Genomic DNA, 15,292 nt, shown 5'->3' with positions numbered 1-15,292 from the left:
GGCAAGCCTTCCTCTAGCCAGCAGCTTGACTGCAATCTCCAGAGACTGTGGACCAGAACAATCCAGTTAGGCCACCCCCAGATTCCTGACTATCAGAAACTGGGATAATAAATATTTTTCTAGCCACTACATTTTGGAGTAATTTGTTACACAGTAATAGATAAGTTCATGGAAAATTAAAATTAGTACAAATGTCATCAGATACCTAAAAGGTCTTAGATTCTTTTCCTGGGGCAGACAAAATAAACCTCACATAGATTTGGGATTTCATCAAAAAGGGATTGAATCTCAGATTTAGCACTGAATTTTTTTCATACTTGCAGACAAGGAAACCCTACGCAGGGAAGCTTATGGGGCCTTAGTGGAGAACCTTCTAAATCCATGGGCTTGGATCTTGGCTGTGGTGATCCCCTGCTGAACTTCCTTGGAGCACCCCTGATTGTCAAAGCTCATGAAAGATTGCTTGGGAAGCCATTCACATGAGCAAGGGAAAGCAATACCTTCATAGTCTCATCTCAAATAGGAGTTAGGAAAGGGCACTTAAGAGTATTGGAGGGGAGGGGCTAGGGCTAGTCAAGGGGTGGTTATATGGCAGAGGTAGGTGAGTGGGTCTGGGCAGCAGTTGGTCAGAATTTGTAAACGCTGCTGGAGCAGTGTCAGTGTTCCTTACGATTTGAGACATATGAGACCATATTGAGTTCCTGTTAATATAGTCTTCTCTTGGAATATACAGGTCTGAATGAGCTAGTGTTCAAATAGCTCAAGCACCCTGGTTGGTTGCTCAGAGGTTAGAGCAGCCGTGGGCAAACTACGGCCCGTGGGCCGGATCCGGCCCGTTTGAAATGAATAAAACTAAAAAAAAAAAAGACCGTACCCTTTTATGTAATGATGTTTACTTTGAATTTATATTAGTTCACACAAACACTCCATCCATGCTTTTGTTCCGGCCCTCCAGTCCAGTTTAAGAACCCATTGTGGCCCTCGAGTCAAAAAGTTTGCCCACCCCTGGGTTAGAGTGTTGGCCCGCAGACTGAAGGGTCACGGGTTTAATTCTGGTCAAGGGCATGTACCTTGGCTGCAGGCTCCTCCCCAGCCTGGGCCCTGGTTAGGGTGCATGCAGGAGGCAACCAATCAATGTGTTTCTCTCTGTCTTTCCCTCTCTCTCCCACTCTCTAATAATCAATGGGAAAATATCCTTGGGAGAGGATTAACCAAAAACAAACAAAAAACAGCTCAAGCTTTGGTAATTTGTGTATGATGAGCTTTAGTATACTTTATAGGTTTTTAGTAATAGTGCAGTTTTTCAAATTGTGGTTTTATTTCCCAATGGAGAACTATCTGACAAGGAGACCTATTAGGACTTTATTGCAAGAGATAATCAAATATTTATTGAGACATATGCTTCCACCCATGCTGGAATAACAAGTATTAGACTTAACATTTCTCTCTAAACAAACGAAATGTGGAACTGCTTTCAGGCATGGAACAATAAGACAGCGCAGAACTGAGATTCCTGAGAGAAAGGAAACAAATGAGGTGATTCCCTGCAGTTGCCCCAACTTTCTGCATGGAAGTAATTTTCAGACTATAAACTCAAGGGAGAATCCAAACAGCTTGACAAACTTGCTAAATTGAGATAGAAATTGGAGTTCGAGGAGGTTGAGGCAGCTGTACATTGTGGGGGAGGCATAGGTGAGAGCTATGCAGAGAAGAGGTCCAGAAATCTGCACAGGATCCCCTGAGTGCTGAATTCTAAGCCACACATCCTCAGAGTAAAATTTTAGAAAGGCAGAAAATGACAGGGAGTAAAAGCTGAACAATTGACTTAGCTGGCACCGTCTATTCAGCCATCCCTGGCTCCTCCCTGCATCCGCTCCTGCTGGCTTAGCTTCTTGGATCACCACCACGCAAGGACAGAGCGGCCAAGTGTAAAGATGACCCACCTGTTCCTGCTGGCCTTGGGAAACAGTTCCACATATCCCAACCCTTTCAAGGGCCATCTAACCGGTGTGTTGGGGAAAGAGGTGGGACTCCTGCCTTCTCCCACAGTTGGCTGTCTGCAGCTGGGGCCCTGGTCTCATCAGCACCCTGTGAGGAGGCAGGGTCTGGGACCCCCATGCTCCTCAGAGGAGGCAGCCTGAGCCCAGGGCCTCACCAAGCACTGTGAACACAAACCCAAGTGTTGAGGCCCCAAGAGGACTTCAAACAAGGAAAATGTCAATAATATCGTGTCCCTGCTCCTGCAGTCACAAGCCAGACTCCAGCTTGGGAGGGGTTCTCTCACTGGCCCCAGCTGCTGCCTGTGTGGTCTCCTCCACTGCAAACACAGCTGAGCTTGGGTTTCTGTGTTTAACAATATGCAGTGCGAGTTGACTCTTTAATGGACTCCTGGGCTCCAGATTAGAATTTTGGGCAGGATTCAAGGTCCCAAGATCTGAGTGTGACTGCCTTTCTGGCAGCCTTTCAGGTGGGGAGAGGACGGACGGTTGAGTTATCATTTGTTCTTCTCAAAACAAACCCATTACCCAGTCAAAGACTTGGCTCACAATCATAATGTCGGGGGTGGGGGTTGGGGGATGAAGAAATATTGAACAGGACAGAGGGTTTTGTCCACACTGGAGATGTAAACATTTGGAAACTCGTTGCACCTGTGCTGAATATGAAGCTCCCCAAACACTGAGGGCACATGTGGTTTCAGCACCTACATACCCAGTTCATCACTCCAGCCCAAACATGCCTTACCAGAAAGCATGGGCTTCCTGGGCTGCTGGGATACATCTCTGGATGTTCAAAACCTCCAAGGGCTGGGAAATCCCAAAAGGAGCCCGCTGCTGCTCTTCCCCCTAGCTACCACATGATGGCAACAGGGAGCCAGCTCCACCGCTGTAGGGACGGACTAGGCAAGGCTTCGCTGCCACAGGGGTTCCGGGCAAGATCTGTGCTCTTCCTGCAGACTCACACAGGTGTGAGGTGGCCGGACGAGCAGGGCTTCACTGAGCTGGTTTGGGCTTTAATCTTTGGCCCAGGCAAAGATCACATTTCTCCCAAGTTGTGACTGTTTTCTCCAACCCTACAATTTAGGATCCCTCCACATGATGCCCTCCCTCCATACCCTACTCCCCATGTAGTCCCTCACGCCGTGTGCTGCTATGAAGGTAAGCCAGGCTCTCCATCTCTCTCATTCATAACCACCTGGCATTCTAAGGCCATTTGGCAGCAGTGGAGACTGAGGCTCAGAGACTCAGTGAGATTCCAAGATCAGACAGCCCCACAACGCAGAGCAAATGGCAAAATGAAGTGGAGAAACTCTAAACTGTCAGAAAGTAACAAAACTCATTTATTTCAATAACATGAACTCCCCAGATCACCAAAGTCCTATAAAACCTGCCATCATATTGCACCCTGGACTCTGTGGGCACACAGAGGCAACCTAGCATCTGGCCAGACTAAGACCAAGGGTGGGGCCAGGGCAGGGCCAGCAACAGGAAAGGTGGCCCTGCTCTGTGACAGGCCGAGTGAAGGCGGCTCACAGCTGCCTCCTGTGCCATGCCTGTGGACAAGGATGGCCCCAGCCTGAGTCCTGCAGGGGAGGGCTTCTCTCCTTGGCCAGGGCGGTCCTTGCCAGAGCAGGTGAAGTGGGGAGGGAATTAGGATGGCACAGGCTGCCTTGAGCCAGCGTTCTGCTCTGTTACACCATGGACAGGTTCAGGGACAGAGCTGACAAAAACGGCCTCTTTGCAACTTAAAAAGCTATTATCCAATCCTCACCCACGCCAGCTAGAGCAGTTACTAACTGAAGCAACATCAAGCGACAGGCACGACAGGGGACAGGCACACAGTTGTACAGCAGCTGAGGTGGGCTGCACCCGAAACCGCCCCAGTGTGATGTCGGCCCAGTGCAGTGGTTGTCAAAAACTCCCTTTCTCGGGGTCCCCCACCCCTGGCCTCGAGCCTCTGCAGTGTACCAGGCCCCGTGGGGAGCACTGCAGGCTAGTGCAGCCGCAGGTAGGAGGGGGCGGAGTAGTTGAAGAGCAGGAAGTCCATCTTGTAGAGGTCAAAGAGGCGCCGCTGATAGAAGGGGCTGATGTCCTGAAAGAGGCGCCTGGCCTGGTCCTGGGCCGCGGCTGCCTTGGCTCGGGGCGGTGGCGCGGGGAAGCGCAGGCCTGGCGCGCCCACCAGGCTCAGCACGAAGGCCGCGTCCTCCGCCAGGGTCTCGAACTTGCCCACGACGTCGTAGCGCAGGCGGCACGGGTGGCAGAGCGCGTGGGCGCGCTCCCAGTGCTCATTGAAGGGCTCGTCGCGGCGCGTGCGCGGGTCCAGCAGGTAGGCCAGGAACTCGGCGAAGCGCACGTCGTGGCCGCGGGCCAGCGCGTCGGGGTGCGGGCGCGGGCGCAGGCGCCGCACAATGCGCGTGCCGTAAAGCCGCTGGAAGGCGGCGCTGTAGGGCCGCGCGAACTTGTTGCGGTAGGCCGACGCCAGGCGCTCGAAGGGCTCGCGCACGAAGAGGAAGGTCAGGTAGGCGCGCAGGCGCCGGTTGATCTCGGCGGGGCTGAAGTCGGCCAGAGAGGGCAGGCGGCCCGGCGCGTGCGCCTGGTGCGCGGGGATGGCCTGCGGGTCTGCGCCCCCCGGGCTGCGCAGCGCCAGCAGCACGCGCTTCCAGTTGGTGCAGGCCACCTTGGGGACGTAGCAGTAGAGCAGGCCGTGGGCGTCGTCCACCAGCACGTGCCGCAGGTCCTCGGGCTGCAGCAGGCGCTGCCGGCGGGTGTAGCGGCTGCAGGCGCGGCGCAGCAGATTGCGTCGCTGCCCGTGCACCTCTGCCAGGGCCGAGCTCGAACCCTGGGGAGGACAGGGGTCGGTGTCAGGGCAGCTGCCCGGTGACGCCCAGTGACCCGTATGAGCCAGGGCCGGGCAGCAGGAAGGGGGCCTGGACTGGAAACCCAGCGCTGTCACCGATCACTGTATGAGTTGGGGGGGCCTAGGCATTTGTCCTGGACCTGGATTGGGGGAACTGAATCTAACCTTGCGGAGGCATGTAGAACGAAGTGATTAGTCAGTTGTTGGACACGCAGGACTGAGGAGGTCCTGGTAACGAATGTGACAGGATCAGAGTAAGACGGATAAGGAAGTATGGCTTCAGAGTCCTCACCATGGGAGCAAATTGAATTACTAGAAGTGGCATAGTGTATAACAATGGTAGCTTTTTACAGCCCTGTAGTATTCCATTGTGTAGATGTACCATAGCTTTTTTTGTTTATCCACTCATCTGCTGGTGGGCACTTGGGCTGTTTTCAGATCTTAGCTATTGTAAATAATGCTGCTATGAACATAGTGGGAGCATATATTCTTTCTGATTGGTGTTTTGGAATTCTTAGGCTATATTCCCAGAATATTTAGGATCAAGTAAAAGGCAGTTCCATATTTAATTTTTTGAGGAGGGGTGACTGGATAAAGAAGATGAAGGGATTAGCTAAAGAACACATATGCATACCCCATGGACACAGACAATACTTCAATGAAGGCCAAGAGAGGGGGGGGGGAGAGGATGGGTGGAGGTGGGCAAGGGGGGGGGGAGGGGGACACCTGCAATAATGTCAACATTAGCATTTTTAATAAGAAAAATAACAAAAAAAAACTCGTGATGTGGGGGAAAAAAAGAACGATAGCTTTGGTCTGTACCCCTCTGTCTAAGGGGTCAACCCACTGGCCCCTCCCAGACTGATCTGAGCACCCTGGGGCTACAGGCAGGACCTGGGGGACTAGTGACAGGCTGGGGCCCGGGCTCAGCGGGTCCCTGGAGCTGCAGGGGAGCATGGAGGGTGCTGTGTGCTGAACGGGGTCTCCAGGGGATGAGAGATGCTGCCACGGAGGTGGGGTGGCGTCAGGATCTCGTACCAGGCGGCACCCGGACAGAGCTACGTCTCACAGAGCGAATGCAGAAGTCAGCCAGTTTGCAGACCCCGAATCAATTTCTTGCTGTAGGTTTGCATTGAGGCTCTCAGGTTCCCATGTCTGGAGGCAGAGGGAGGGGTCCCAGAATGGGGGGGGTCTGTCCACTTACCTGGTCCAGGTCATAGAGCATCTGCAGGGGACTCCTCTTCTTCCCACCAAGCCAGCCAGAGCCCAGGGCCTTGTTTCCAGATTCTGTGGAGCGTAAAGAGAGAGGTGTCATTGCTGCATCCGAAGAAATGGCTTTGATGCTTGGTCAACTCACCTAGGGCACAACTAACCCATCTCTGAGACTCAGTTTCCCTCCTGGCCCACCTGCCTTGGGATGGGGAGGGAGGTTGGTGACGTGTGGGGAAGCACCGACAGGGCCCCTAATCCAACAGGCAGGTTGCTTGGTGTCACTCCTACTCCTATGCCCTGCCCTCTAGAGTTGGAGGATGCCAGACAGGAAGAGATGAGAGGAAAGGTGGTACCCAGCCGCCCATAGCCCTCTGGGAAAGGCCTAACCACTGAGCCTCACCCGCCTGAATCTGCCCTCATCTCATGCCCTGCCCTAGCCAGCCCCATGACCGAGGAGCCCTCAGGGACTCAAGAAGCTACCTGTCTGTCCAGAGAGGGATGGGCAGTGGTGGAGTGGCACAGCCAGACTGCAGGCTCTCCCCTGACCCACTGTGAATTCCTCCAGCAGCCTGTAATTCCCCAAGCAGTGTGCATGCTTCTTCATGGTAAACACAGCGTTAGCTTTCTCCCAGAATGGATGCCCCTGAGGACAGATACTATCTTTCTGTCTCAGTGCCAAATTTTTCAATCTTCCTAAAACTACCATAAACTCAGCTTGCTAAGTTTATTCTTCACTCAAAATGTGTCTTAAGGACTATCTTCTTAAACATATTCAATTAATATGCATATATTTTTAGTACTATAATCAGTATAGGTGAGGAAAGGTTCAAGACCTTCTGGATCATATTTTTCTTAAATATGATTATATTTATTAATACAATAATAAAGTATAACACAATCTTTACAACATCACCAAAATTGCAAATCTTTAACTGGATTGACCAAGAAGGAAAAAATAAAGGCTCAAATTACTAAGAGCAGGAATGGAAGAGGTGATGTTAGTACTAGACCTTATAGAAAAAAGGATTATTAGAGTATAATATGAACAACTATACAAGAGTAAATTATATAACCTAAATGAAATAGAAAATTCCTAGAAAGGCACAAATTCCTAAAATTGACTCAAGAAGAAATACAAAAACCTCAACAGACTTATAACAAGTGAAAAGATTGAATTAGTAATTTTTAAAAGGAAGCCACGTTGAGACTGGTAGGAGGGGCAGAGACCTGAAATGGGCTGGTCCCACAACCATGTGTGGAAGTTAATACTCGGGAGGGATATCTCGGCTGTGAGGTCCCCAGTGAGGAGCAAGGGGGTCCTAGCCCCACATCAGGCTGCCCAGCCCACAACATCTGGCTGTGGAAATAGGCGGGGCCTCTGTCTGGGTAGAGGGCTGCTGTACACCCCGGTGTCCTCTTAAAAGGCCAGAGCACAGACTCACTCACAAACATTGCCCTAAGCTCCAGCGAAGGGACAACAGCTAGAAAAGCACCAGGGACATATGGGAAAGAACTGACTCGTCCAGCTTCAGGGTGAAGGCTGGAGGGGCAGCTCAATGGGCAGGTGCCATTGTTAATTTGTTGAGCCCTCCTCCCACCCCCACAGCTGGCAAGTGCTGGCAGGCGCTGTTTTCCCTTTGTTGAGCCCTCGCCCCCTACTCCACCAGTCTATAGGATCAGGCTGGTGCCCCGTCTGAGTTTCCAACAACCTGCCTAACACCACTCACCCCACTTGGTGATCCCAAGATCCCACCCCACCCAACTTGGGCATCTGCCTCTTTTAGCTGCTGTTCCTCACTAGCTGCTGGCCTTGGCCTATGCACTTTCCTAAACTTTCTCAAAGGGCCACAAACCTGAAACAGCAGTGGCTGTTCTTGGCATGCCCTGTACCTCTTGCTAAGCAGCCCCAATCCTGGCACCCCAGGCACCTCCAAGCAAAGCACAGGCAGCTACCAACCGAAGATTGTGTTGTACCTCCTAGCAGGTGGCCCTGCATCAGGCATAGGCAGCAGCTGATCTGGGCATGTGCAGGATTCCCTCCCAAAGGCTCTAGAACCAACACATCTTGTGAATTCAGACCACACTGCACTGAGCACCACCCAATTAGCTCCATAAATGACACAGTCAAAGAGGAACACGGCAGGCACCAGAGCCCCACTAAAGCGAATCCTACTCCATGCAGCCAAACCCCATACAACAGCTCAGCTGTAATGAAGGCCAATCCTTACAACCAGTCAGCCTGAGGGTCAGTCCCTCCCACTGATAGGCCAACAGCAATCCAGGCTCAACTACAACAGGAAGGCACACATAACTCACACAGGGACACAACTGGAGCACCTGGCTCAGATGACCAGAAAGAATGCACCTCTCGGCCCCACCAGACACCTACTATATAAGGCCACTCCACCAAGACGGGAGATGTATGGCGTTTCCTCAAAAAATTAAATATGGAACTGCCATTTGACCCAGTGATCCCACTTCTAGGAATATATCCTAAGAAAATTGAAGCATCAATCAGGAAGAATGTATGCACTCCTATGTTCATAGCAGCACAATTTACAATAGCTAAGATCTGGAAACAGCTCAGTAGATGAGTGGATAAAAAAGCTGTGGTATGTTTACCATGGAATACTATGCAGCAGTAAAAAAGAAGAATCTCTTACCCTTTGAGACAGCATGGAGGGAGCTGGAGAGTATCATGCTAAGTGAAATAAGCCAGTCAGAGAAAGACAAGTATCACATTATCACACTCATATGTGGAATCCAAGTAACAAAATAAACTAATGAAGGGAGTAGATCCAGACACATGGAGCATGGAACAGAGTGTGGAATCTCGGAGGGAAGGCAGGGAAGGTGGGTGGGAGGTAATCAATCAAAGACCTTGTAAGCATATATGCATAACCCAAGGGCACAGACAATAGGGTGCTGAAGGCCTGGAGTGGGGGGCTTGGGGGGGCAGGCTGGAAGGGGTCACTGGGGGAAAAAGGGGGACATATGTAATACTTTCAACAATAAAGAATTAAAAATAAAAAAGACCAGGAGATGTAGTAGATCTACCTAATACATAGAAACAAACATAGGGAAGCAATCACAATGAAGAGACAAAGAAATATGTCCTAAATGAAAGAACAGAACAAAACTCCAGAAAAATAACTAAACAAAATGGAGACAACCAATATACCAGATGCAGAGTTCAAAACACTGGTTATAAGGATGCGCAATGATCTCAGTGAGAGCTTCAACAAAAAGGAAACATAAAAATGGGGAAAGACAAAACACTAAAAAGAACCAGTCAGAAATGAAAACAATAACTGACATGAAGAATACATTAGAAAGAACAACAGCAGATTAGATGAAGCAGAGTACCAAATCAGCAATTTGAAAGGTAAGGTAGCAGAAAACACCCAATCAGAACAGCAAAAGAAAAATGAATTTTTAAAATGAGGATAGTTTAAGGGACTTCTGGGGCAACATCAAGTGTAATAATATTTAATCGTAGGGGTAGCAGAAGGAGAAGAGAGAGAACAAATATTGAAAACCTATTTGAATAAATAATAACTGAAAGAAATATACGTACAAATGCAGGAAGCGCAGAGAATCTCAAATAATATGAATCCAAAGAGGCTGACATCAAGACACATCATAATGGAAATGCCAAAGTTAAGACAAAGAGGATCTTAAAAGCTGCAAGAGAAAAGCAGTTATCTCTAAGGAAGCTAGAAACGCAGGCACCTTCTTAAAGGGCCAATGCACACTATTTCATTTGCAGCCACTCACCGTGGGCTCTGGCAGGGGGAGGGCAGAGTGGACTCGCTGTTTGAGGAGAGTTCAGGCTTGGTGGCTCTGGGGAGAAAGCTGAGAGGACAGCTACCTGGATACCTGCACTGAGTTATTCCCCCATACTGCAAAAGCCATCTTTCTCAGGCAAACCTTTCCCATTCATGCAGCATTAGCCTGGGGGGAAGCAATAGCCCCACCCTTTGGAATGCCTCTCGCCCAGCCTTGTGGAGTTCAGCTCTGACTATACCCAGAGGTTCATTAAGGTCAGAGACTGCCCAGCCTGTGTGGTGCAGTGGTTGAGTGTTGACCTATGAACCAGGAGGTCAGGGTTCGATTCCCGGTCAGGGCACATGCCTTGGTTTGTGGGCTCAATCCCCAGTGTGGGGCGTGCAGGAGGCAGCAGATCAATGATTCTCTCATCATTGATGCTTCTCCTTCTTTGTTTCTCTCTGAAATCAATAAAAATATATTTTAAAAAAGTTCAGAGACATGGATGTATGGAACAGACTGAGAGATCTTAGAAGGAAAGAAGGTGTGGGGGATGGGAAGAGATTAACCAAAGCATAGCCAGTGGACAGGGACAATAGTGTGGTAAAGGCCTGGAGGGAGGTGGGGGCTGGGTGGATAAGAGGAAGTGGGGGGAAATAGGGGCCATCTGTAATACTGTCAACAATAAAAAGTAAACTTAAAGAAAAAAATAGACACTCCTCCAAAGAGGACATACAGATGGCCAATAGACATACAAAAAAAAAATGCTCAATATCACTAATCATCAGAGAGATGTAAATTAAAACTACAATGAGCAGTTTTAAACTACTCATACCTGCTGGAATGGCTATCATCAATAAATAAATAACAAGTGCTGGTCAGGATGTGGAGAAAAGGGAACCCCAGTGTACTGTTGGTGGGAATGCAGACTGGTACAGCTACTGTAGAAATTAATATGGAGTTTCCTCAAAAAATTAAAAATGGAACTGCCATTTGACCCAGTAATCCCACTTCTGGGAATACTAGTATATCCTAAGAATCCCCAAACACCAACCAATCAGAAAGAATATATACACTCCTATGTTCATAGCAGAATTATTTACAACTAGAGGCTGGTGCATGAATTCATGCACCAGTGGGGTCCTTTGGCCTGGCCTGTGGGATTGGGTGAAACCGTCTCTCCAACATCCCCCAAGGGGTCCCAAATTGCAAGAGGGCACTGGCCAGGCCGAGGGACCCCACCGGTTCATGATCAGGGCTGGGGAAGGATGTGGGAGGTTGGCCAGCCGGAGAGGGACCGCAGGAGGATTCCAGGGCGTGTCTGACCTGTCTCACTCAGTCCCAATCAGCTGGACCCCAGCAGCAAGCTAACCTACCAGTTGGAGCATCTGCCCCCTGGTGGTCAGTGCACATCATAGCGAGCCGTTGAGCTGCCTTAGCATTTCATTAGCATATTACACTTTGATTGGTTGAACAGCCGACTGGACAACTGGACACTTAGCATATTAGGCTTTTATTATATAGGATAGCTAAGATCTGTAAACAGCCCAAGTGTCCATTAGTAGATGAGTGAATAAAAAAGCTGTGGTACAGCCCAGCCGGTATGGCTCAGTGATTGAGCTTTGCCTATGAACCAGGAGGTTATGGTTCACCTTTCTTACCATTTTGCAGATGGTAAAGTGGAGGCTCAGAGAGGTGTTACCTCTGGCACGAGGTCACCCTCTTGGGACCACAGCTGGGACTGAGGAAGAGTTGGTGCCCACCAGGGGTTGTGGGAAGAGTAACTCCAAGTAACAGAGAAGAAACCTAGGCCTGTCTTATTCTAAGGCCCCTTAACTCAGAACCTTCCAGAAAGACTAGCCCTTGAGAAAGGCCTGTCATTTCCTAGGCAGACCACAGCCTGCAGGAGTGTGGGTCCCATACCAGACTTCAGTGGCCAGTGGGTGGAGTGCAAGAGGAAGTGGGCACCAGAGAGAGGCCCAGAGTAGCTGTGGCCAGTGATTACAGGGCTGGGCCATCCCCACCCGGGCCCGCCACACAGATCAGAGGAACCCAGGTCCACCAGGAGGGCAGGCTGGCCATGGAGGGGGGAACAGATGGGTCTAGGGGCTCAGAGGGGAATGCTTGAAGATCCCAGGGTCCAGCCCCCCACTCTGGACAGCTAGAGGCTGGGGGTCTAGTGTAGGGACTAGCCTCAAACAGGGCCACCCTGAGGCCTCCCCCAACCTCCACTGCCATCACCCAACCGCCCCCCCCCTCCCCCACCACCTATTTATTTCCTCCCAGCCCTTCCACTGGGCTCCATGTCCCAGGGCCCCTGCCCAGGGCACTGTGGAGCAGACAGGCCAGGGAGAGCTAGGTGGGCAGGCCCCAGTCTCGTGGTCAGGGAGGGTCCTGGACCTAAGCCAAAGAACTCTGCCATCCAGAGCAACCACAGGCAAACCACACGGGGTTCTGCTTTGAAAAAAGGAAACAAAAATAGCAGGAGGTTATGGAGAGAAGAGGGAGAGGGCAATAGGAGGGAGGAGAGAAAGAGGAACTGGGTGCCAAGGACAGAGACGGAGAGAGAAGAAACTACACACAACGACAGAGACAGAGACTGGGAGAATTCCGGAAATCCGGCCGGCACCATGCGCTGTACTCAGCGATTTGTGAACATTGATGCTTCCTCCTATTGGGTGGTAACTATTATATCCCCACCTGACAGATGGGGAAATAGGATCAGAGAGGCTACGAAACAAGCCTAAGGCCTCACAGCAAGTAAGGGCCAGAAACAGGATTTTACCCCGGGCCACAGCATATGTGTGACCTTAACTCGCAAGCCACACCATCCTGCCCTCAGGCACCCACTCCAGCCTGCGCAAAACTCGATTCACAGCATCCACAGGCTGGTGGCTGAAAGGCCACACCAAGAAACCAGACAAATTGTCCATGCACGCTCACCCCCAAGGAAAGCCTCAGTCCCCCGCTTTATACGGAGGGCGGGAGACGCAGGGCAAGTTGTTGCATGGGGGACTTGAGGCTTCACCATTTGGGGGAAACAATGGTGATCCCAGTCTGGTAAGCATAGATTATGACACAAGGTTTCTGGTTAATAAGTTCTAGCTGGGCTAGTGTTGCAAGATCAGATAAGCAGGAAGCCTGCTCGAGTCTGCCCTAACCCATTCACTCCCCCTGATGACTTAGGCCTTCTGGGGTGACCTATGTGCCCCTGGGTCAGGGACATTCCCTTTGGTGATCAGGCTAAGCGATGAACTCATTGACAAACCCTTCATAAGTAAAAAGCAATTCTGCTTTTTTTTTTTTGAGAGAGAGAGAAATAGTGGTCTCTCTACTTGAATTTAAAATTCAGACGGCACGCTGAACTCCACAAACCACGTGGAATGGAAGCCTATCTGATCAGATCATTATTGGGCACCAGTCACATCAGCTCTGTCTCCAGAACCATCAGGAAGCCCCCCATTTCTGCTTCCTGCACAGTATCAGCCCAGGGCAAGCCACGTCCACTCTGCTCAGGAAAATCACCAGTCTCTTCAGCTGGCTTCCTATTTCTTCTTGTTCCATCTTGGTGATCTTAAAACCTACGTGGCTTCCCATGGCTATCAGTAAATTCCAGTTCCTTCCCAAAGCCCTCTAGGCATATCTCCCACCCTCCCCAGCTCTCTCCTCAGCTGCAGCCACACTGAACATAGTAGGTACATCCCCACCTTTGCACTAACTTTTCCTTCGACCTGGGAAGCTCCTCCAGGGAACATTTTAGGGGAGATACTGCTTGTTGTTCAGATCTCCACTCAAATGTCTCATCCACATCAGGATATTTCAGTCTCTCCTTTTTTTTTTTTTAATTCTCACCTGAAGATATGTTTATTGATTTTTAGAGAGAGAGAGAACGAGAGAGAAAGATCGATGTGAGAGAAACATCCATCTGCCTCCCATATGAGCCCCAACTGGGGATCGAACCCGAAACCTAGGGCTGTGCCCTGACCCGGAATCAAGCCCGCAACCATTTTGGTGTAGAGGACTGCAGCTCCCAGCCGGGGCTTGTGGAGGGGTCCAGGTCTGGACAGCGGTGTCCAGCCACAGAGGGAATGGTGTGAGTGGCAGGGTGAGCTGGTGAGCACTGAGGAGGCCTCTCCAAACCCTGGCCTCCAGTCCAGAGGCAGTCAGGGAAGGGTAAGGGTGGCAGGGAGTGGGGGTGGGGGAAGAAGCCCCTCACTTCGGGAGGGAAGGAGCACATGCCAGGCCGAACCATGACAGGGCCATGGTAAGGAGGCCCGAGGCCAGGCACTTCCTGTGTGCCCTCATTCCCCTCAGCAGAAGCCGGGTAGGAAGAACTTGGGCACTCCGTTAAGATGGGAGCCCTGAAGCCCTAAGAGGGGAGGAATAGGTCGCCCAGCAGATAAGACTGTGGATGACCTATCCTACATCAACCTAGACCCAGCCGGGGTCCCCCATGGGTAAGTGCTGCCCCCCCCGAACAGCCTCCTCAGCCTCATCACTTAGGCCACCCTAACCCCACTGCCCAGTGGCCCCTGCCCATCCTGGGGTTTGGAGAACCTGTCTGAGAGGCTCCAAAAGGGGACTCCAAGGATTTTCACAATTCCCCCCCCCCCCCCCCCCCCCACACACACACACATTCACACACTCACACTCACGTCAAGAAAGGCAAACAGAGCCAGAGATCAGGAGAACAAGCCAATGGCTGGGCCCCTCAAGCCCAGGACAGACTGTGCAGCCAGCAAGTCAGCCACCCACACCCACCCCTCCACTCACTTCTCTGGCATGTCCGTCCTGTGAATGGGTCGGTGAGAGGGTTTGAGGAGTTCATACAAGTGAAGTCTGGCACAAGCCGGCCTGGAGCAGGGACTCCACACAGCGGGGTCCTGACTGGCTGCCTCATTTCCACCAACCAGACCATGAGGTAGATGCAAAGGAGCCCCAAGTCCTTGTCAGTGTGAACTTCAGGTGGAGCAGGGCACCCCAGGCAGCACCCTGCCGGTCACACAGAGGAACCAGCTGGGGATGCAGGGGCATCAAACTCCCTCCCACGCCAGGCGCGAAGGGGGTGGGGCGAAGTAAAGGAAGCTGCCTTCCAGGTGGGCCAAACGCAGCCCACCACCCGCCACTGGGCCGGGTCGCTAGGCACAGGCTGGCAGGTCCTAGCGGTCCCATCCCGGGCGCTTGGAGACCACTTCCCCAAGGGAGGAACGCCTTGCGGGGAGCTGGGGCACAGGCGGGGCATCTAGAGCCTTTCTGGGCCCACTCGCCCCTAGCCCCTAGCCCAGGAGCACACAGACAGCAGGTGCCCCTGCCCCGGCGAGGGACTGGCCACTGCCCCCGGCCCAGCTGGCACTCACCCGGGAGCAGGGCGCGGGTCGCGGCGCCCAGGAGCAGGAGCGCAGCGCTCAGACACGCGGCCGCCAGGGCGCGCCGCCGCCAGCAGCGCCTCCCCATCCTG

General features: G+C 51.6%; 1 protein-coding gene across 1 annotated transcript; it reads right to left on the bottom strand.

Moving 5' to 3' along the window:
- Positions 1–3,321: 3,321 nt before the first annotated feature.
- Positions 3,322–15,288, bottom strand: CHST13 (carbohydrate sulfotransferase 13). Its single transcript, XM_070421580.1, has 3 exons — positions 15,192–15,288; positions 6,059–6,141; positions 3,322–4,836 (listed from the first exon to the last, which is right to left on the bottom strand). Exons 1-3 carry the CDS (start codon positions 15,286–15,288, stop codon positions 3,991–3,993), a joined length of 1,026 nt encoding a protein of 341 aa, XP_070277681.1. The 3' UTR covers positions 3,322–3,990.
- Positions 15,289–15,292: the final 4 nt, after the last annotated feature.

Source organism: Myotis yumanensis, unplaced genomic scaffold (genome assembly GCF_028538775.1).
Source record: "Myotis yumanensis isolate MYYU_CA2020_CCGP unplaced genomic scaffold, mMyoYum1.0.hap1 SCAF_7, whole genome shotgun sequence".
Lineage (NCBI taxonomy): Eukaryota > Metazoa > Chordata > Mammalia > Chiroptera > Vespertilionidae > Myotis > Myotis yumanensis.
Note: the sequence above shows the minus strand (reverse complement) of the source record. Positions and strands in the feature narration are given on the sequence as shown.